This window comes from Oxyura jamaicensis, chromosome 8 (genome assembly GCF_011077185.1).
Source record: "Oxyura jamaicensis isolate SHBP4307 breed ruddy duck chromosome 8, BPBGC_Ojam_1.0, whole genome shotgun sequence".
NCBI lineage: Eukaryota > Metazoa > Chordata > Aves > Anseriformes > Anatidae > Oxyura > Oxyura jamaicensis.
This window is the reverse complement of record NC_048900.1, coordinates 12,324,151-12,347,553: the sequence shown is the minus strand read 5'-3', so window position 1 is coordinate 12,347,553 and position 23,403 is coordinate 12,324,151. Positions and strand designations below refer to the sequence as shown.

General features: G+C 42.6%; 1 protein-coding gene and 1 long non-coding RNA gene across 11 annotated transcripts in view; one reads left to right on the top strand and one right to left on the bottom strand.

Moving 5' to 3' along the window:
* Positions 1–23,403, top strand: part of RABGAP1L (RAB GTPase activating protein 1 like) — a 247,475-nt gene that overhangs the window by 220,282 nt on the left and 3,790 nt on the right. For 7 of the 10 annotated variants that reach the window (XM_035332547.1, XM_035332552.1, XM_035332553.1 and 4 more), the window contains 6 exons: positions 10,730–10,822; positions 17,775–17,885; positions 19,982–20,086; positions 21,220–21,303; positions 21,804–21,875; positions 23,200–23,397. In XM_035332547.1, coding sequence (XP_035188438.1) covers positions 10,730–10,822; positions 17,775–17,885; positions 19,982–20,086; positions 21,220–21,303; positions 21,804–21,875; positions 23,200–23,397 — 663 coding nt within the window. Of the gene's footprint in view, positions 1–10,729; positions 10,823–11,100; positions 15,522–17,774; positions 17,886–19,981; positions 20,087–21,219; positions 21,304–21,803; positions 21,876–23,199; positions 23,398–23,403 lie in introns of those variants that run through there. The other 3 variants (XM_035332549.1, XM_035332557.1, XM_035332556.1) reach the window with 2 other exon arrangements.
* Positions 16,366–18,975, bottom strand: LOC118170392. Its single transcript, XR_004752696.1, has 2 exons — positions 18,755–18,975; positions 16,366–17,189 (listed from the first exon to the last, which is right to left on the bottom strand). It is a non-coding gene; the product is annotated as an uncharacterized LOC118170392 (long non-coding RNA).

The following is a 23,403-nucleotide window of genomic DNA, read 5'->3' as shown; positions in this document are numbered from 1 at the left end:
TCATGATTAAATGTGCTTCTTCTTGCTGTCCTCATATAGTAATTGGATCAGGAAGGATTTAATCAAACTAGCTTTCTGATTAAGCATTCAAGAGTGGGGCATTTCAGTATTTTGGAGCTTCCTCGTTTTCTCCTTAGAAATAATTCCAGGAAAATTGATGCAGGCTTTCCTACATACTCCAGAAACTCCACCACTGTCACAAGCACAGCTGGGAGAAGTAGTGTGAGATAAGTTTCCAGACATGATCGGTTCACTAAGCCTTTAGGTTAATCGACCTTGAATGCGTCGGGTATCAGTATGAATGTTTGCAACTAAAGAAGTGTAGGTGGCAAGCTACTTAGCTGTACTAGGCCACATTTCATAATTGAAAAACAGAAATAAAATAAAGTAACAGCTTATCAAAGTCCTGTGTGAGGCAGTATGCAGTTTGCTGCTCTCCCCACAGGTGAGATAGGTCGGGTAAGATTGATACGGCCACTTCAAATCTCTTAGGATTTGTCATAAGATGGGAAAGTGAAGTCAGAATAAAGGCTTGACGCTCCTGAAGTTGAACCCTCCAGTGTTCTTACCTCACTTCTCTCTTCTGTGGGTTGCCGTTAATGCAATACGTTACAGCTTACTTAAAGCCATCTACAAAACCCAAACCTGTGTGTGCAGTCATAAGAGATGCAGAGTACGTGTTTATCCATTTTCTGTTAATATCTCCATGAGGTTCATCCAATTTGAAAGGAGTGCTAAAACTAGATAAAAAGGAGATTCTTCTCTTTATAAAAGCCAAATTTCTTAAGTATTAGAAGATGAGTAAAAAGTTCATACAGGTGGGTGTATTAGTTAAAATATTCTGTCTTCATTATCTACAACTGTTGTCACTCTTTGAACCCCATTCTTGGAAGAATTTGACACATTTAACTCCCAACCTTGTCTCTGGCTGTACGTTCCGGTTTCTCTTACCGTGTTGTTTGCGCTTTCATGCACCGTTCAGTAAGGACATCTTTGTTTTTCTGCTTCCTTCTAGCTGTGTCAACATGAACTTAGCGCAAAAAAAATAATGAAAAAAGGCATGGAGTGCTGGTTATGCTGGTCATGTTGTTGTGAAGCTGTAGGCTTGTCTTTTGTGCTAGGAGAAATCCCAATGGTTTGATTTCAGAGGAGTGCATTAGGTAAGTCAAGGCAGAGGTCAGCACATGCGCAAAGCGTTGTGGTTCTGGCAGCCACTGCCGAGCCACGAGGCAACGCAAGTTACAGCGTTAGGGAGTTTGTTCAGCCTTTACCCCGGGTGCCATAAGAGCGTGTAGGCAACACCAAGCACATGCAGATGGTTCAGGCTGAGCTGTCAGAGCTGTTGAGGCAGCACGGAGTTTGGTTGCCCACCAGCTGGGTGTCTGGGTCTTTCCCTGCCAAGAGGAATGGGAGATGGAAGAGGCAGGCCTGGGACAGAGAGCTCAGAAAGAAAATGGGGCTGTGCTGCTGAGGTGGGGTAGGCACCAGAGGGTGAAAAGGGTGGGAGTTAGATATTGCTGCTAACGTTATCTAGCCTTTTCCACAAAAACTGGGTGTTTTCCCTTTGTAGGAGCCTTTTCTTTCATAGAGTCCTTTCTTGAGTGGCGGCAGGTTGGGTTTCCGTCACGGCCTGGAGAGGACGCACACCTCGGCTGCTGCCACTGCCGGGATGCTGCTGGGCTTCCACCTGCTGGATGGTGAGGAGGCAAGTCCTGGTTCATCAGCAGTGGGTTAACCTGGCAGCGTCTCGGGTAGTCGTAATGGATGAGAGCAAGCCTTCTGTATGGGGGTTTATAGGTTGTGTCTGCCACTCAGTACACCTGCCTTGTCTCTCGGGGCCGGTGAGCAGCGGTGCTGTGCGCTCCCTTCTCCAGCAGCATTCGCACCCTGTCACCGGGCAGCTGATCCTGACAGACCCTCCGAGCCTGCCCTTCCTCGAGTGACCTGCCGGCTCCGTGACAAGAGGCTTTGCAGGTCCTACATAGGCTGAAAAATATGCAAAATATGGCAAAACCCAAAGCCTCGTTAAAGGCATGGAGGAAACCTCGGCAGATGAAGGACTGTAAAGCTATCAGAGCGGGGTAAGCACTCGTTATCTGCCTAAAACACCACATCAGTGAGCGTTCCTGATACCTGGGAAACCGGACGGTGTCTCACTTGTGTTTTCAAAATGCCTTCATTTATTGTGCTGTTTTAAACAGAGTTTAATTTTAAGGCTTTTAGCAGTGTTTTTTATAGGGTTGGGCAAGTAGAAGGAAGGCATGGCTTTTGAGGAGGTGTGGTAGAAGTTGTCTTAATTACTGAAATGGAGGTAAGAGTATCTGGTGTAACAGAAATGACTGCGGAGCCCTGAGTGTAAGTGTATAATGATTCAGCTGTAATAAAGAGGAGATACATATTTTCTGCTAGTGGAGTAATGCACTAGAAGGTAATTGCTCTTAATAACCCGGGGGCTTGAATTATTCATAAAAGTAATGAAAGGTGTTTTTAGCATCAAGGACCTCACCACGCATCAGAGAAATCTGACTGCAATTTTAAGGACACTGGCAAATTTAAGCGGTAAGATTTTCTTAATATTGTGCTGCAGAGCAATTGATGTAAAACAACGTTAACAAAAAGAACGCGTGCTCAGAGAGCACCAGCAGGCTCCTCACTGATGAGCAGGGCTAACTTGGACATATGGCTTACTCTTGCAATCCTCCAGCTCAGGAAGAAGGCTTTTTTTAAAAAAAAACGATCAGCCCTGTGCTGTGCTGTGCAGGCAGTGTGACAGGAGACAAGATGGGATGTGATAATTCAGCAGTGTCCTATGGACAGGTGGTTGCACCAGCCTCGTGGCAGGCTTCGGGTGCATTCAGCTGAGGGCTTGTTAGCTGCAAGCTGTTGGTTCTGTGGGCTAAATCTGTTCGATGGGACAGGCTTTACAGCCTCGATAGTGTCAATATTTTTACCTGGTTACTGATCAGTTGCTAGCCTCGTGTTGGCAGTTTCCCATAAGTGTGCCAGTAGATTGATCTGTGTTAGTGTCAGGATCCTACAGACAGGGCTGGAAAGGGAACCCTAACACAGTGTAGCTGCTTCCTCCAGCTGGGGAGAGGTGGTTTCTTTGCTAAGTCATGCAAAAAAATCCCTGTGGACTTTTTCCTGAATTTCTGATTCTGTTGTCCCAGGGACACTGGTGAAGACCCCACTTCTCTTCCCGATCCCCTTCTGTTTCATTACTGTGATGCGTCAAGAAATGTGTCAAGAAGCCCAGGCCACGGGATTAGATTTTATTCATCCCAGATGTTCAACACTTCCTTTCATGCTGCCACAGGCTCTCACATAGCCGTGACAAGGACAAGAGTGATTGAACTGGGAGGGAGTCATGGCAGAAAGTTTGAAAACTGCTGCTCAAGACAGATTTCATCCCTTTCAGAAAAAGTGGGGGGCAGTGCAGAGAGGTGGTAGTGGTATTTTGCACACAATTCCAAGTCCTGAGATTTTTAGGTGCAGGAATGTGAAAAAAAAACACCTTGGGGCTGGGGGAGAGGAGTGGCTGACATGTCAGCTCTCAGAGCATACGGGTGACAAACCCCGCACGGTGACCTTCGGTCAGGCAGCGTGCATTTGAGGTGGGATTTATTGGAGAGCCACGTGGGCACCACCAGGGAAAGCACTGTTCTAACAGAGAGCGTTTTGCTGCATCACCATGGCATTCCCTTCTCTCCCAAAAGCAAAAATGATTCCACTTTTGTTCTTTAAATACATTGAATTTCACCATTTTCTCTGTATTGAGGCAGGGCAGGATTTCTCCTTTAGTACCAAATGCCTTATACTGAAAGGTGTAAGAAAGACATGTAGAATCACACAGAACTCTGATTTTGCAAGGTACAAACCAATGAATAAGTTATGTGATGGAAATACTGCTGCTGTTGGTAGAAAACTCTTAGGGAGAACAGGACCTTGTCCCCAGTGTCTGGCCAGAGCATCAGTTCCCCCACCTACCTGCTCCTAGCCTGCGTCCTCAGGATATATCAGGATTTTCATTTAGCCTTATATAGGCTTTTGTGGCAGAGACCTCGTTGTTCAGACATTCTTTAAATTACGTCGGATAATACAAATGACCTGTGTACAGACCTCCTCCATCCAGAACGTTTGGGATGTTTTCATCCTTAACAGTACTCCTGGTGACCAGAGCCAATTGAAATGCAAAATGGCTGCTTGCAGGCAAAGAGGGTGTAGCGCTTCCTTTCACAGTGTGCATCTCAGTGCTAAAGCCCTTATCTATATGAGAGGAAGCAGTTTTTGTCTGAGCAGCTAGACATCCGTTGCAAGTATATAAAATAATCAGCCATTTCTGAGTGCTGCTTTTAATCCACTCAGGATGTTGGGTGTGTGTTTTCCTTTTTGTTTTTGCTAAAACATAGTGTTGAAGTGGATAATAAACCCTCCATAACTCAAAGTGCAAACAAATTTTTGAATGCTGAAAACCGATTTGGGAATCTGAAGGTGAATATTTGGAAGAGTCTCTGCCCCAAGGCAGAACGTGCTTTTCTTGAGCCTTTTTGTTTGTTTGTTTGTTTGTTGTTTTTAAATGCATGTTCCCCTGCAGTCCATACGTGTGCCTCTAAAACACGAGTGCTGCAATGAGTACAAAAGTACACTCCAGCGTTCAGAGCCACAGCTTGGGGAATCTGAATTCCTTGTTCTCTTTCCCTGTGTTGCTGGTGGATTGCTGTATAAAGAAGCTTCCTGAGTATCTTTCGGCCTCAGCTAACTCTTACCGAAGTTCACTATACAGTTAACTGAGCCTCACTAAGCAGGCCTGTAAACAGAAGGCCCATGGCAGAATAATGTGTTATGCCAGGTTCAGCAGGTTTAGATGAATGGAAATATGCTAGAGACTAAAGGCTGACAAAAGGATCTGCTTTTGGAAATCATCCAGTGTTGCTGATCGTGGCTACTGCCACTTTGAACCACAGCAAATTGTGCGGGCACGCTGTAAGTTTGCAACCTGCCTTTCCTCTTTTTATAAGTTTCTGTGGGTGTCTCAGCTGCAATTCAGATATTTTAATAATGGGGTGATGTGAAAGAGTTAAAAATAAAATTTCAAAGCAAAGCTGATTTGCTTTGCCCCCAGCCAGCATTCAGACTGGATTTGTGTTATCCTGAAGGCTCTCTTCAGGAGGTCTTACACCTACAGAACTGCCAAGGAGGTGGTGTACAGAAGGAATAACCCGCCCCCCCTGCAATGAAGGCACACTTAGGCACGCTGTTTTGGAGCAAGCTGCTTTGCTGATATGAAAAGACCATCTCTGTAAGTTTTTTACAACTACAGGGTAGCGAGAGATGCCGCTCTGCAGCGGGCAGCCAGACAGGCACAGGTGAAGCAGACGATCTCTCCAGCACAGTGTGCCTTTCCAAGGAATTTCAGGCAACATCTCCTTCCTGCCTCTGTAGATGGTAAAACAGCATCTGACATTCAGGGCTCTTACTGTGCTGCAGGCAACGTGTGAGCGCGAGCAGAGTAACAGCAGCGCGGACCCACCTTTATCCACTGCGATGGAACCACAGGATTTGTGCTGCACACTTCCCCAAAGCCAGGCTGCAATGAGGATAAGGCTAGAATCAGATGATAAGAGGCTGCTTCACAAAAACTTTTTGCCATGTTGCCTTAAATCCAGGGGTTATACAATGTTCAATGAGATTTGTGGTTGTGTTTAAAATGGGGATGTCAGGGTCCTGGCAGTGATGCTGCAGCAAGGAGAAACGGTGATGACAATTGTTCCACTTGATTTCAAACCTGCAGTGAAACAGCCTGTTATCAGCAAGCCCTCCACTGCACGGTGACAAAAGGAGAGGCAGGAATCCTTCAAACTGTGTTCCAGTTTGTGCATTTTCTTTAGGAAGCAGCTGATTTTAATCCCTACATTTCTTCTCCATATGAATGCTGCAGAATTTCTTTCTGCAGACTACCCGGTGTGAATGGAGTTGTGTGAGAAACTCTGATTTGGCCTTCTTCCTTTCAGACTTCACGCTTGTGGCTAATATTTCATTGGAGATAAAGTCGTTCTGATTGTTTTGGATAATGTCTATATATGACATCCCACTCATCCCCTTTAAATCCCAGAGACGAGTCTGTTGTGCCAACATGTTTCTGTGGGTTTTGTTTTTTCTTTTTCATTACTGCATCCTCCCAAAAGAAAAATAAATTGCTTATCTACTTCTGCATCTGATTTCCAGTGACAGATCTTGCAAGGTGTTTCTTCATGCTTTTGCCAACCATGCTTTGAAGAAAGGATGATACAGCTATCCACAGCAATGATGAATAGTAAAGCATCGAGTCAGTTTCTTTGTGTATTAAATTTGAGTCTTAATTTGGCTTAATGAAGTGTTGAGCTGGACTGTCCTTCCTTGAATCTGATTTGTCTTTTAAATATGAAGTATTATTTAGAAAAAAGTGATACAGCAACTTCAACTGCGAACAAAGACAGTGCATGAAGTCTGTTTGGTTTTATTCCTCTAATCCACTTTCTGAGGTTCTGTTTAAAGCTTGCCACCTTCACAGGACACGCCTCAGAGAACCAAGCATTGTGTCAAAATTAGCTTGCTTTTCATATTGTTTTAAACCATCATGTGAAGAAAACTAAGTATGCACAAGTGTAACTGAGATCCCCTCGAGGGGCGCATGTAGCCGTGGTTTCGTGAGAGCCCCCTGGAGCCAGCGCTCACTTGCAGAGCGAGGGCTGGGTGCTGCCCCTGGGGTGCTGGCCCTGTCCCCTCCGAGCACCGCGTGTGCTGGGGCACGCTGCTTACAGCAGTGGGTAGAGCGGGGGACCGCAGGCTGAGGCGTGTGACAGACGGTGAAAAAGGGAAGCGGGGCTGTAGGGTGTCGGTGGTTGCTGTCAGTGCGCGCCCTCATCTCCTGTGTCGGCCACCAGCACGCCACGTAACCCGTCCTTGGGGGGATGCACGTCCCTGGCATCGCTCACAAATACCAAGTGTGTACGTAGCCAGGGAAACAGCAAATTTTCAACTACTTCAGAAATGGGAAAGGAAAGCATCACACAGTTTGGGCACCGGCTGTGTGTCCCCAGTGTGTTCCTCAGAACCAGAAGGGGTGCAGAGAGAGCTGAATGCTGACTGCACTGGTAGCCTGATGGGACTATGTATTTCTGGAGTCCTTATGCAGTGCTAGATAGCAAGAGAAGGGGGAATGTGGGAAGGATGCTCTGCGCTGTGTGGCACTCTGGTGGTACTGGAAATTAGAAAACAGCTGATGGGATTTTTCTGTCCGGATCAGCCTCTGGCTGTCTTCAGCATGTTCAGAAATCACTTTACATCTCTGCTTCCATTTCCTTGGCTGCCAAATGAACATAACGATAACTACCTCCTCTGAGTGCTCGTGCTTCATTAGAGCAATAAAACATTTCAGAGGAAGGAGTCATAGATGTGTGATTTATTAATCCAGCAAGGTCAGACTGAACTGCCTGTAAACAGGAAAAGAAATTGCAGAATGAGGGAGAGGTCTCCTGGAGCTGAGTGAATGCCGATGCTCGGCGTGCTGCCAGTGAGCAGCATTGCCAGAGAAGGTGAAGCAGATCTTTCAAGTCTTGCCTGCACAGGGAGCCAGCTAAAAAACAAGTATCTTTTTCTCACCTGCCGCATATCGGCTCACTGCAGTGACTCCGTGGATGCTCCACACTCCTGTCTGTTATTTTTTCCAGAAAGAGGTTTTGTTTGTTCGGTTCTTCTGCATGGACGTTCTATTAAGATGCTCTGCGTGGCTTTTTCTGTATGTATGACTAGTTGTGATGTGACTTTATGCATGAAGACAATAAAATAAAATGAGTCAAAAAGATACTGAGATAAACAGATGAGCAATGTTTATAAACCGTGAGAGTCTCCTGAATTTGATAACCATCAGTTCTAGCCAATATGTCTCGTGGTGCTAGAGAAAGAAGAAATCAATATTACAGAAGCTTTTACAGAAAATTTATGAGCACGCTTTGTTCAGGAGCAATCCATGAAGACCGAAGCACAGCTAGCACTAGGTGCTTATGGAAGGGCTTAAAGAGAAGTCCCTTGCTGAATTCACAAACTGTTTAAGGGTATTAAATTAGGAAATACGTAAATGGGCTTTAATTTTGTTGTTGTTGTTTTAGTTTAGCAGTGTATCTGCAGAAGGAGAAAGTGCTGTAATAAATTTTGAAACTCCTTTGAATACTGTGGCTGAACAGACAATAACAGCGTAGCCTACTCTCTGCCAGAGTTAAGCATACCTGCTCGGCTTTGTATTTTGTGGGATAAGTGGATTAGTATGAACTGTTTCTCTAATAGGGCTTTCCTCCCCCAGCAAAATCCTTAAGATAGAATTTCACTGTATTTAGGTACTGCTTTCCAGTTAAGACAAGGATGTAGCATATGTTGGCATTGCCATGCCAAAGCCAGGATATTCTTTTGATGAGCACGGAAGCCACTCTCTCACTACAACACTGCATATTCCCATGTACCCGGATGCTTTGATCCCGGTTTCAGGCATATTTACTGTTAACACTGGTAAAGAAACGTCGTCACACTGCTTGCTGGAGAACAGACCCCGCGTGAGGACCCTGCGCTTGGTCCCAGCACACAGCTGCTGCATCCGTGGGTAGCTCTCGGAGGAGCTGAGAACTTACCCCTGCAGTGACCACAGAGGGCCCAGGCATGGTCCTACTCACGGCTGTGCACCAAAACTGAAGAATGCAAAGAAGAGATGAGTGGTTGGTGGGAAGAGTTACGGGGTGTTAAGACATGCCCTCAGAGAGCTTGATTCCTGCTGAAGGATTCATGTGGCTGCGTGCGTGGGACGCTTCTCTCCGTCTCTCTCTGTAGTGAGAGTTATTTCTTATTTGTACTTTAAAAGCACCAGAATCAGGAGAATAGTTGAAGAGATCATCTGATAAGTCTCACCTGTATTGCACCTTTTTGCCATACTGCCCCACAATGCTTCCCTCACTCTTAATTTTGTGCTGGTAGCACACAGGAGCATAAAATGACAAAATAACACAAGAACTGGGTCTGGAGGATCCACATAATGCTCCAGCGTGGGAGCCTTGATCTGTTTCTCTGGGTAAGATTAAAGTAAGCATTTCTGAAGGAGGAATAGATGAGGCTTTGGATGTGTGATGGGTTTACAAAGTTCAAAATTCTGTGCCGAACTGATTTCTTATTCTTGATTACCAGATAGCCTCAATGGTTTCAAGTTGCAGCTAAGACAAAAAGGGCTGGTTGTGCACCTTGTGTGTTGCCCACTTGACAAGTAAAAAAGTGCCTCTGATGAAATACTTTTTATTTCATTGCGGTTTGCTGTATGAGTGATAAAAGTGAAATTCTCAGCTGTGCATCCAAAACACTGAAAATTTTTGTTTCCCCTTTGCTTTGCTTTGTTTTCAGGGGGGTTGGTTTAAGATTTCATCTGTAATTGTGGGCATCAGCATGGCTTTGTTAGTGCTGTCTGCTTCTCCAGGGTAGCTCCTTGCACACTCTGCTGTGCAGGTCACGGGTTTCACGTTTTCTCCTGTACCTCCCAGAGGCCTCCCTGCAGTGACACTGAGAACTCGCTGGTCCCGTCCTGTATCTCAGAGGAAGGAGGTATTGGACTGAAAACCAAAAGCAAAACTACATGTGGAAATGTATCTCTGCTCGTTGGCAGTAATTTTGTGCCCTCAGGCAAGGTGACAGTGGCATGCCCTTGCAATAGCAGTTAGCTAGACTAGATCAATACATACAAGAGGAAGAGACGGATACAGAACAGATCAGAAATACATAATGATCAGAAAGAGCATGTATTTACAAGTCCTGATGGTATGTTGTGTTAGTGATCTCTCTGGATGCCAGCTTCGGGCAGCTTCTTGTTGTACAGCAGAGGTACAGTAATGCTGTTACAGGTCTCCAGACAGAGGCAGGATGGCTCGTAACGCATGGCGTTACCAATTAGAAGGTGAAAGTAAAGCAAAGGATTTCCATGCGTTGTTTAAAAACATACTTGGGCTCTTTGTGTACCTTGTTTCAAGTTCAAAGCTGTGCTTTCCCAGAAATCAAACTCCCTAGGTCTTCACCTTTCTGCAGGTTGTTTACCAAATGGCTTGTGATTTCTGTGTTGTTGCTTTGCTGTTTCCCTGCTGCGGCTGGAAGTGAGCACTGCAGCGTCTCCACCTTAGCCTAGGATTCTGGTGCCAGACTGCATGAGGGCATTGGTCACAAGCTAGTAATTTAGACGTTAATACTCTTTCAGCAATAAAAACCATTACTCTGATCTCCCCCAGGGAAATGTCCAGTCCTTTTGCATGCACACTCCTTTCTTCTAATCTCCCTGGTAGCAGGTTTCTCTGCTAAGGCACTTTGTTTTAGTGAATCATACATATCAAAGCGTATTTTCCTCTTCCCTGTTCTCTCAGTCCTGTTGTTTGTGGTTCTTTCCTTCTTGTTTCTCTCATTAAAACGTCTCTACTTCACTCTCATTTTCTGCTAAGTATTTGAAAAATTAACAACAGTAGGCGCAGAAAGATTTCTGCCAGTGTGAACTGTATTGGTAAGTGTTTGACATGGCTTGCTGAGTAGGGAAGGGGGGGCAATGGGGAGCGAATTTATTCAGCAGCAGCTTTCCAGCACTTGTTTTGCTTCCTGTTTGCAGGCAGAGCTTTCAGGCAGCCTTTCCAGCATTCCTCTAATCTCTAAATGCATGTCTTCCAAATGTGATCCACAGGTGCCAACAAAAAAGCTGAAGAAATATGAGAAAGAGTACCAAACAATGCGAGAGAGTCAGCTGCAACAGGAAGATCCCATGGACAGATACAAGGTACGGGAGATGCTGTACGGGAACCTGGTTCGTTGGCTAAATTATGTGGGGAGTGATCCAGTTCTAGCAGTTAAGCAGAGGTACGTGTACCATGCTCACCTCTCTAGGATATGCTGATGCAGATTTTAGGGAATTAAAATGGCAGGTGAAACTCATCCCCTTTCTTGAAAGAGCACTTTGAACACTTGGACTTAGTGTTTTACAGGAGTGTTTGAATCACAATTTGTTACTCTCAAGACATCTTCAAATAGCCACATATAATATTTTTCTTCTTTCAGTTTATATGTTTGTAGGTAACTCTCCTGCTGTTGCACTTTTACGGGAGATCTTCATGAGACGCAGAAACAAAGGGTGATTCTCAGCTACAGACACAAAAAGGAGAAAATACACATTGTTCTAGCACAAGCTGTGTGCAGTAACATCCACAGAGACTTTTGGAAGATGAACTCTTCCTTGACTGATATGATCCTTGTTTTTCATCTGTTTGTAGCAAACGTTAGTCATTTTTTGTTAATATAATGCCTAGTACAGTGGGATCCTGCGCTCGCCTGGAGTCCTAATGTACTACTGCAATAGAATTCGTAGTAATAAATACCCTGCTTTAGATCAGCAGAGGAATAGAGCTTCAGTTATTAATATGATAGCTTGATAGTTCACTAAAAAAAAAAAAAAATAGTTCTTAAATTTTGGATCAGTATTGCTTATCTTTCTGGTGTATTTATTGTTACTGCTACATGCTGTTGCCATAGATTTTTGTGTGATGGAGGTTCTGCCTCTATGTTTATAATTTACATAGAGTTCAGGATTCATTTATTACTTGCTTATTTTAAAAAAAGGTTAGATTTCCTTAGGTGAAGCTGCCAGAGTTGAAGCACTTTACTGCGTATTGCCCAGTTTTGCTGGGAATTGATGTTGCTTACACACACCTGTATTGTTATCCTGCTGTTCTTCATTGTGCCTTATTCTGTGAAGTGACATTGCTGTGGGTATGGAGTATGCCTGGAACGTGGAGTAGTAAATAATAGGGGGTGCAAAGGTTTACACAGTATGTGAATGTAAGGAAAGTACACCACGTTCAGAAAAACACAGTGTGAAAACCCGTGGCAAAAAACTATGCCCTGCGTCATAAATAGGATGAGATAGAGGTACAGTTACAGAGAAAGTAAAACTGACTTTTTTTAATTTTTATTTTTTTAAAGTATTTACCTGTGAACAACGATGTTTTAAATATAGTTCTTTTTATGTTAAGGAGTGTACATTTTATGGTTCATGAGGACTGGGACTGCTGTAGCAGCCCAGAGTTGTTAACCAGAAAATTTATATTAAAAAAATAAAATAAAAATTCAGTGGTTCACTCATGCTACTGTGGAATTAAAATAATGCATAAAACCAAAGGCGTCTTTAAAGCTCTGTAGGAGCACATTAACTAGTTATTCTTGAGCAACCGATGGTGAAGAATATTATCCCCAAACTGCAGACGAGGATATAAAAAGTGGCTCTTTGGCCACTGCCTGTGTGAGTCACTGTCACAGTCAAGACCACAGCCCAAGTTTGGGCTTGTACGTTTGTAACTCACTGGATTGGTTCTGCTCTTCTTACTGATGCTGTGATTAGACAGAGGCTCCGTAAGCTGCACATTAAATGCAAAGCTTGGACTCATTTTTCGGTTGATGGATGACATGGAGAAATGCTTGTAAGTGTTCTCTGCTCCTTGTCTTGCTTGTTTGATTTTATGTGTCAGGCTGAGATTGGTGGGAATGGACATTTCCATAGTGTTTCCTTGTGGGCAGAAGGTAAAAAGTCAGCTTCCCTTGTCCCTTAAAAGATCACACAGCAGCCCATATGCTTACAAATGCATTTTGTTTTGGCAGCGTCAGTGCTAGGCTCTGTCCAGCTGGGCTTGGTCTGGGAAATGACTGAGTCCCCACTGCTTTGAAGAGCCGGTATTGCCTCTGAGCGCAGCATTGCTGCTAGCTCCCTCTGGCCTTGTGTGCTCTCTGCCTGGGCTGTGCCCCCAAGGCCCACGTTGTTATACTTCTTACAGCTTCTCTTCCAGAACAAAATGTTATTTTCCTTTACTACCCAGGAAGGAGGTGTTCCTTAGATGCATGGAGATCCATGCTGAATATTCCTCTTCCAGGTCGAGGAGGAAACGTACTTGCAGTTTGTGACAGTTTTTAGTTACAGCTGTTACAGATTGGTTGTTTGCAGCGTGTCATGGTTCTTGTTGCCAAAATAGGTTTGTTGGGACTATAGAGATGTACCTCAGCAATGGGGGCACGTTGGCACTTCCGAATTACAGTGAGGAAGGACGTCTCCCCGTGAACTGACCTTCTGGGCACAGGAGTGCTGGGGCAGAGGAGCCCCAGAAAAGATGCCCTGTTCCTGAGGGCAGCAGGGGTGTATCCAGCCAGCTGGCAGGTGCTGCTCCAAAGCCACCAACCCGAGTGCTCCGTAAACTCCAGAAAAGGGCTGGTATTGCGATGCCAGGCCTGCCATTCACCAGTCATGTTTTCTTGACAGGTTGAGTTCATGTGCTACAGTAAGATGTGTTACATGCCACAGGAGTTCCTGCACGGCTCCTGTTTCACATGTGGATTCCAGTAGACTTGATTTACCAAAAGAACAGTATTAAAGAGAGCAATAAGGTTTGGTGTTTATTTTCTCCTGTATTTACAAGTACTATGCAGGAAAAGTGTTTTGGTTTTTTTGGACATTTTCACAGTCAACTAATTTTATCTTCCGCTACTCATAACAAGTTATCACTCATATTTTTGTCAGATTTTAAAAGGGTATAAAAGTGAACAAGTTCTAAATTCCTGTTTGCCACCAATTTTCATGATTTTTAGTTAAAATAAATTAAAAAATGCCTATAGAATTCAATAAAAAAGTGACCTGTATGTGCAGAAAAAATAGCAATATGATTCAGATTGATATTTTTCTATTTCTTTTTTCTGTGTTTGAGAACAGAACATCTCATGTAACAGGGGCGTGGTTGATTTGGTAAGAAATTGCTGAAGTTGGATTTAGGAATCTTTGATTTTAAATAAAAAGAATATGTCCATGCAAGTTGGCTGGAGTTTTCCAGTCAGACCCTGCCTGTGCCCAGGGTTCTGTTCTGAGGGTAGAAACGCATTTTCATCTGTGGACTTTGTTGCGTGACGGAGATGTTGTCTGTCTGAATAAAGGTAATTTTGTGTCTTTGAAGTGGAAGCAAAAAATAATACACTGGTCATTTTTATTCAGAGTCCTGGTAACTGAATGGTAACTGCCATGAGGAAAAACGTAAGGTAACTCCTGATGTAGATTTTTTGTTTGTTTGTGGTTTTAAGAAAAAGGAAAAATAAAAAATAAAAAGTGCTACGGCACTTCTGGGAATATTTTTTGAGTCAACAAGCAAAAAACACAAACCACCTCCAGGTGCCTCTGTTTTGCTTCCCATGAAAGGTTTTCCTGGGCAGTTTGCTGTAAAAGCCCTTTGGCTTTCTAGGTGGCATTTTACAGGATTTTCCTTCAGAGCTACCCTCACAATCCAGAGCTCTTTCCAATGGGCTTACGAAGACTTCAGTTTGCTTGCATCCAGGAAAGTGAATTTTAATCTGTGCTTTCGTTCTGCCACTGAGGACCTGTTCTTGCCCAAAGATCTGTGGTTTGGGTGTTTGCTCATCAGCAAATGTGACACTGAATTGCTTAACAAGGTTTGTGACTCGTTACACCCAGCTTGAGTAGCAGCATAGAGAGAATACCTCATCATCACTAATCATGTCTGGTATCGCTCCTTTGTGCTGGCTGGATGGGAGCGAAGGGTGGAGTCTAAGCCTTTCAGCCTTCCTGGGCTGAGGCTTGCCTGCTGCTCTCAAGTTTGCCTTCTTTCCGTCAAGTATGTAGTGGAAGTTGGAGAATATCCTCTTTAAAAACAGGAACCAAAAACCCACTGAAGATTTGGCTATTTTATTTTATTTTGGCTGGTTTTGTTGGTATTAAAAATTATTTTATATCCTGTTTTCACTGTCTTTACACCAATGGTTGAAAGCAGTATTTGGTCTGTGGCTTTACTGGAGGTAAGTTTTTTTTGTGTTTGTCCGTACCAGCGGTGTTTGTCCCTTTTGGAAATGCAGTATCCTCCTTTTAAAAGAGTTCAACAGATGCCTTTTGTAACAGGAAAGAGGAATTTGGGAAAGAGGGAATCTTGTGTTTTAATGATCGTAGAAACTGGGTGATACCGAAGAGAAGGAAATCGATGGCATAGTCAGTAAATTGTTAGTGGTGTCTAGAGAAAAGGCAGGAAGCTGTCAGTTTACACCAAGGACAACTAACAGGTCTGACTAGTTGGCTCATGTCAGGTTACAAAATACTGCTTGCGAGTCCTGCTGTAGTGAACCAGCTCCATCTATTGAGCTTCATTCCATTGCAACTGGTATTTTATAAAGACCCTGTGTATATCTCAGAGGCATTGGAAGTAGTTTGCTAGATACAAAAAGCACTGTTTGATATTTTTGTCTTCATTGTGTAATGGTAGGTTTTATTTAGACGTAAGCAGATAAGAGTTTCCTCCTGAGGAAGGAGGCAGCTTTTCACGGCTAGATCTGGGGGGAGGAGCTGGAAAGGACATCTAATCGCACATACTGCCCTGTGTGGAGGAAGAGTAAAGGTGGCCCAATGAGAGACTCAGCTCTTAGCTATTGACTGGATGTCCAAGGTAAGAGATATTTACCTTATTAAAAATGTACCGTGTAAATTTCAGTTTAAGAGGAGGATAGCGCATTTCCAGCCACGTAGCTTGCTTTCCACTTGTCTGCGAATGCAAAGCAGGAACTCCGAACTTCACACCGTGCAGCTTGCTTTGCAGACACAGAAGCTTTTGGCAAAAGCATAGCAAAAATGTTAAAGCAAACTTCTTTCTGGGTTATGTTGTGGAAGTCTAAGAATTTGCTGATTCCTTGCTCTAAGCAACATCCCTATGAACAGGTGTATTGGTGCTGTAGCACCTGACGGTAATACAGTCCTGATTTTGTCTCAGTTTTTAAATGAACTTCTGACTCTTTGGTAACTGCTCACTGACAGACCTGTGTCTATAAAAACCAACACTTCTTGGATGGTCTGAACAAAATACACAAATAAAGCTTCATTAAAGTTTTTTATTATTATTATTACTGAAGATAGCAATTTGCTGTTATGCTTCAAAGTATATATAATCCTTACAGGATAATTTTACTTTTAAAAATTCCTTGTCTCAAACAGAATACGATGCGATTTAAAAAAATCCCCACAAAGTTAGGTGTCTTTTAGCAATGGTTATTTTAATTGTGTGAAATCACAAGTATTTTAGAGTTTCTGTAACAAAACAAAGTTATTTAAAGTACAGTCTTTTGGGGAGGAAATGAACTTACTTTCCTGTAAAGGGCAGTGCACAATCCACTTACACAATAATGTCCCATTAAGAAGAAAGTATTTGCATAGGTTCTGCTTCCTGCCGCAGAGGAAGCTAAGACAAAGAAGAGACCTTTTTTAGCATCCTCTTAGAACTGTAGTTGTCCTTTCTCAAGACAAGCATGCAAAAACTTTTTGCAACAGATGAAAAACAGTTTTTTCACTGTGGTGAGCTTTGGAAAGAATTATTTGAGCATAGCTGGTAAGCAAGAGGAAGTGAAGATGGGTGAATAATATGCTTATGCAAATAAATCACATTTTGTAGGAAAACATTCAATGAGCAACTCTTGGATTTTTTTTGCTGTTCTAACTGCTGTTAATATATTCCCTTTTCCTGTATTTCTTTGGAGAGCATAACCTTTCAAGTGGCCTTTTTGAGATGTTAGCATGTAGGTTACTGTTTCTCCATCTATAAACTTCCATGTGAACTTTGCATTTTTCTTGAGTTTCCATAGCAAACGGATTCCCTTTCCAGCCTCTTTTGTAGTCACCATGTGACTGAAGGTCAGCAATTTTTTTTTTTTTTTTTGCTCTCTCCAAATCTGTTTGAGAAGGGCACCTGTATCAGGCTCACCTCGCTGTGTTCTTCTAAAGCCAGGGGATTTGATGTGGATTCCTGGAAATCCACCAACCCACAGATACCTTCTGAATATAATTCTGCTTCTCAGCCCTAAATAACAGTCACATAAATTGATTTTTAAGAAAAATGAATTGCTGGTTTTCTTTTTTTCCAATGCATTACCTTCACCAGTTAGTGCTCTACGTACTCATTTCTGCCTTTCTGGGGGGGTAGGAGGTGCATGCAGGGGAGGACCAGGGCCTGCAGTCTTGAAGGTCTACATTTTGTGTTGTTGTGCATCGCGGGCAGAACAGGTTCTGGACCTGTGCTCAGGGACTGATGTCCCCTCTCCATCTAGCACTTTTCTCAGCAGGTGTCCTGTAAAATGTACCTGTTGTCACTGGTGCAAGTTACAGAGAAAGCGTACAGGTGGATGTACATGTTATATGAGCTATAAGGAGTTCCCTTCTAAATGTTGTTCTTCACTGGTCCCACAGAGGACGAATGGTTGGTACCACGGCATCTCCAGAAGGGACTATTTTTATGGATTGCCTGCAGATGAGGTTTTGTAAAATGGAACAGAGGACAGCTTTCTACATGGAAACATTATTTCGAGTTATCTCCCTGTTCACTGCTGCTGGGTGGGATTTTATCTGTCTTATTTCTTTTGATGAGGAGGAATCAGAAAGCAGATGTTTTTATTGAGCACTGTGTTTACTTTTGACAGAGAAACCCTACAATCAGTGTGTCACTTATGCGACTCAAACATAACCATTGGGATGTAAGTGGAATTGCTGCATTTGCACTGCTGGCTTAATTCACTGTTGTTTCCCAGAGCAGCAGTCCTGTCTTACTGTGCACTCTTGCCTTATCGGTGTTTTATACATACAACATATTCACTTACTGCTCTTTAATACTGATAAGAGTTAACTTCCTCTTTTGGTTGTTCCTGTCTTTCTGCAGAGGGAAAATCGCAGGCTCCAAGAAGCTAGCATGAGGCTGGAGCAGGAGAATGATGACCTTGCCCATGAGCTTGTTACAAGCAAAATTGCCTTACGGAATGACCTGGACCAGGTAATGCTGAAAGAGATGGCTCCAAGCTCCAGCTTTGCAATGGAAGTTTTAGAAGCCCTGTTGCTTGCTCAAGTGAAAGCATTTACACAAAATTAAAAGCATTGGTATTTGTGACTTTGTTTTCCTGACAACCTTGATTCTAGTTGCTGTATCTCCATGTGGATACACACATAGGCATACGCAGCAGTGTATTATTCACACTGACCGCATCTTCTCTGTTGCAGTTCATTTTACAAAATGTAAGCCATAATCTTTTAGGCAGGTACTAATGAACAAACGTTTACTGGAAAAAGTTATCACACATTCCTCAAAAGACCAAGTTTAAGGGCAGTTGCTTTGCAAAATGTCTGCTACCTTATGTGGATCTATTTTTTTCACAGCAATTTCAGTCTAGCCAACTAAATTAAGAGAATGAAGTGGTGTGGTATGGAATACAGGAGGGCCAAATTCCACCACCCCTCATGATTAGCATCTTGCTTGGTGAAGGCTGTAGTGCCTCTTACAATGTAAAATCTTTTCGTGAAGGGGTCTCTCAATTTGATTTTCTGTATTTATTTGGCTTCTTTATCTAACCCCAGAATTGTAAATATCATTGGCCACAGAAGTGTATTTCTATTTAGTCAGGCCCTTGGCAGCTAGGCTTTTCTGATGTGGATTTGTGTGATTCTAAAAATCTGAGGCACCTTGGTGAGCAAGCATGGGCAGAAAACCACTTTGCCTGCTGGAGTGGGCATTGTGGTGTAAAAGACAAAAACACTGCATCGAGGTGCTCTGTCTTCCCCAGGAATAGCCGTATGTAAAGCAGCTTTAGATCTGCTTCTGCCCCTGCTGTGTTCTGAAGTATCATGACAAAGCTGTCAGACATGTACCTTTGCCAGCCCCATTCTTTGCTCTCCTGCATTTTAGCAGTTTTTCTGTGGATGAGTGGCTCCATTAAGTGTTCCCACACCCCACCTCAGTTCAGTGGCACTGAAAGAAAAACTTTGTGCTGCTGCACTCCATTCTTGCAAGGAGAGGAGATACTGTACACCATGGCAGGTGCTTGGAAAACCTGGAATGACCACATAAAAGGAGAAAAGATTTTTAGTTGATACTCAAAATTATGTCCTAACCAGGTCTTTTGTCAAAAAAAAACTTTGTTATCCCTGAGCTTTTGTTTTGAGATGTCAACCTTATCCCTTGTCCGTGCTGTTGCTTCTCATTTTTCCTTTCTCCCATACAGCCTTGTATACACAGTGAGCAATGCAGGAATCCTCAGTCCATCTCTTCAGACGAGGTCTTAGTGGAGCTGCTTCTGCTGCTCACAGTCACCACTAACACCCTCATTAATAATTAACACAGTGGCAGTAGATAAGCTAATACCATCAGTAGTAGAGGAAAACAAAGTGCAGGTCAGAGACAATATCTGTGCTGTTGTTGTTTGTAATATCATTTTCCCTCTTGTATTGTCAACAAGTAAGTAAGATTTACCTACAGCCATTGCCTGTTCTGCTCAGTAACTGGGTGGTAGAAGTGATGTGGTGCAGTATGTACCTCCCAGTTGGGGAAGTCAACAGAATATATCCAGGTGTTGAAAAATACATTTCTCTCCTAGTGCTCAATCCAGCAGTCAGTGAGGATAGTGCTCACAGAATCCAAAAAATTCCCAGTATATATCTACATAAGCTCGGCCCTTTAAAGAAAGGAGAAACTTTGTATTCTCCAGTACGCACACAGTATCAAAAGATAAAAAAACGAAATGAGTTATCTGAAGTTACACAGGAGCTGAATCAGGCTTCCTTCTCTTACATTAATATAATTCCCAACAAAAATATTTTATGTATCGTTTGTATTACAACGTATGATCTATGCTTACCTATCACCTAGGCATGGGTAATACTTGACAAAAGGGTCCTTTTCCACATTTGAAGCACAAAGATTTAGAAAATCGCTACTTGAAAAGAGAATTTCATTTACAAACTAGGTTGGGTGAGCCATCCGAGGGCTGGAAAAAGCAACTCTAGGTCCTGAAGCTGCAGTATTTGTGAGATATATATACACCGATACACTTACATTGGCACAGATAACATGATTTACACCAGTGTTTCTAATTCTAGGCTGAAGACAAAGCTGATGTTTTGAACAAGGAACTTCTCCTGACCAAACAGAAACTAGTGGAGACAGAGGAAGAGAAACGGAAGCAGGAAGAGGAAACTGCTCAGGTAAGGCCTTCTCCAGTCTTTCCCACTAAGCTGAATGCAAGCAAAAGGATAATCCAAAAAGCATGAGTGTATTGTGGTTACGGAAGGGATTTTGTCTTCAAAATGCAGTGGCAATTACAAGTTCAAAGTGCCAGGGTATTCTTTTTCTAAGTACATGTTTCAGTGTTTTCCTGAATGTCCAATTTTCCATATCTTACTCCCTTCCCAGTATTATAACAATCATTTTCGTAGGTGGTAAGCAGTCACAACTAAGGAGGCACGATCAGATGCTTCTTAATTATCTGAAGAGGGTTACTGGAGGAATTGTTGCCTTCTAAGAGGCTGCTGGTTCACTGAAACAAAGCTATGGGCACTCCTCTCAGAAGTTAGAATCAACGGGACAGAACTGAGGGTTGGAGTGATTTTGCTGCCCAGACCTGGCCTCACTCAGTTGCAAAACGTTCAGTCGTAGTTTTTTGATCCTACATATCTAATGTGCTGAATACTGATGTGCACGTAAGTATGCTTTGAGAGTGATACAGGGACTGTTATTTCTGCCATTTGATAACAGTGACTGTAACAATCGATATTTTTTTTCCCCTCTCCCTACAAGTTCTGTGTATAGTATATAAAGGGCAATGGAGGCCTTAATCCTGCTGAAATGGCTCTCCATGTTTAGTGCTTCTTAATGGTGGAGGAACGAGTTAGCTGGCACAACTAAACCACATTCCTGCTTCTGTTTCTCTTTGCCGGCAACTAAAACAGATTTTTTTTTCCCCTGTTTTGGAGGTGAGCGTGATAGTGCTGAGAGATTCTTCTCCCTGTTCCATCTCCAAACAAACAATTTGTCTGCCCAAACCTCGTGTGACAATGTGCAGAGGGAAAAAGTGGACCATGCCGCACTATTTAACAGGGAGAAAGAAAATTCCTTTATAGGACAGTTCTGTGAACAGTGATACGCTGTATCACAGTATGGACTTTTTTTGTTATCGTAGGTGTTTGTATATTGGGTAAATCAGACTTTCTTACCAATTTCCAGTTCTCCAGAAGTAGAAAAAGATGTAGCAAGACTTTAAGAGAACAATTTGATGATGCATTTTGAAAGCTTTTTTTTTACACAGCGTACTGTGTAACTTCTCTCCTTCAACTTCTAGCTGAAAGAAGTCTTCAGGAAGCAACTCGAGAAGGCAGAATCTGAGATTAAGAAAACCACAGCCATTATTGCAGACTATAAACAGGTATTGGTTCCAGACACTCTCTTGTATTTATTTGTATACTTTTTCTAACCTGTCCTGAGAGCTGAAATTTTAGCGTTGCTTATTTCATCACTTAAATAAGATACATTATGTTTTAGGCTTTCGGAAAGCATTATAATTTGTGATAAATCTTTTTGATTTTCCTAATAGTCTGCTAATTTGGGGAATCAAGAATAACCCGTCTGTAAGCTATTTCTAGTACTGTAGGATGAATGTTTCTTTGCTGTGTGACATAATGCGGCGGAAACATAAACCAGTTAATAAAATGTTCTGGTGTCCATGTTCAGGTTCTGTATTGAATGCTGCCATTTTTTTTGGTCTCAGTTATCCCTAGCAATGGATTTGTTAAGGGGGAACACACATACCTACCTGAGTGAGGCAGAATTTAAGAAATGTTAGCTCTAAAAAAAAAACAAACAAAAAAAACAAGTAATATTGTAATAAAATAAACTTTATCTAAGAGACTGCTTTCTCTACTCCAGATTTGTTCCCAGCTGAGTACCAGGCTGGAAAAACAGCAGGCAGCCAGTAAAGATGAACTGGAAGTTGTGAAGGTGAGAGTGATGCCTCTACATACAGGATGGCTCTAACACAAGTGTGGTCAGTGATACAAAACAAAAGGGGAAGTGAAATATATTACAATAACTGTGACATCCAAACAGCTGCACTGATAGCCCCATGTGCATTTTTCATGTAATGTGAACAATCCAAGGGTGTATCTCCTTCCAGTGTTCTTTATCTTGTATCATACAGGCTGGAACTCTCAAACTGAAGTGCATATACATTTTCATGTAGAAATATATACTTTCGGAAAAAACACAGAGGCTATATTTACTTAGATGTTTTCTTTAAATGAAAACAAAAGACGGCTCTCTAGAGGAGAAAACGTGCTGCTACTCCAGCATACGTGCTGGAGGGGATCAGCATTGCTATTAGGCCACTGTTTATCTTTGGCTTTCTACACTTGCCTACTGTGTAAGTTAAGCAAAACAGTTTTAAGTAATAAGCACAACTCAGTCCATACCCAGAATTTCCATAGTGGTTCCTTCTCTCCCTTCTCTAAACCCCATTACTAGTGTCTGCACTGATGGTAAATATTTCCTGATCAGGTAATAATTCCATCCCTCTTCTATGTCACTACTGAGTAGGCAGAATCATTTTCTCTCTGCTGTAACTTCTAGTTTTTTCCTTAGTACTCAAGCTGAACCTGTTTTGTTGCTTTGTTGTGACAATTTTTATGTTACTCATCCAAAAATGTAGTATATATAGTATAGATGTTCCTATAATTTGCTGAACTGTTCAATATCCTGTGTTTGTTTGTGACCCAGACCAGCTGTGCTACACCTTCAGCCATGAGCAGCTGGCTCACCTTGCCAGATAGCACGAAAACTTTACTACTGTGTGTCAGATTAGCAAAAAGGACCATCCCCTAGGAAGCTAACCAAGCATCAGGAAGGCAGTATTGCCCCTTGCAGCAAACACCTCTGGAAATGTGGAAAAGTTACCTGGGTTTCTTGGAAATACCAAAATCTGTACGAATTTGGTCAAGTGCTTTTGTGGAAGTTTCCAGCATGTAATTTATTCTTCTGAATTGTGCTGACATAAATACTGCAAAATATGAAAAAGCTTTGGTAGCAAGAAGGTTTGAGTAATGAAGAGGAGATTAACAGAGGCATTAACAGAGATGCTGAATAGGCTTTAGGAATTCTTTATACTGTTTGATGCGCTCAGGAAGTTGTTCAAGAACTTCTCAAATTCTCTTAATGTCAAGTGTGAAAACTTCAGCACAGAAAGGCAGTCTAACATAAAAATGGCTCTTCCAGGAAAAAGAGCAACTCCTGTAACATGGATTAAAAAGGAGCTTTCTGGCTATTTCAGGGTAAAGTGATGGCTTGCAAACACTGCAGTGAGATTTTCAGTAAGGAAGGGACACTGAAGCTGCCTTCTCTAAGCATGGAGAATAAAGGCATAGAAATAGATGACGAGAAGGATGCACTGAAGAAGCAGCTGAGAGAGATGGAGCTGGAACTTGCACAGACCAAACTGCAGCTTGTGGAAGCCAAGTGCAAAATTCAGGTACGT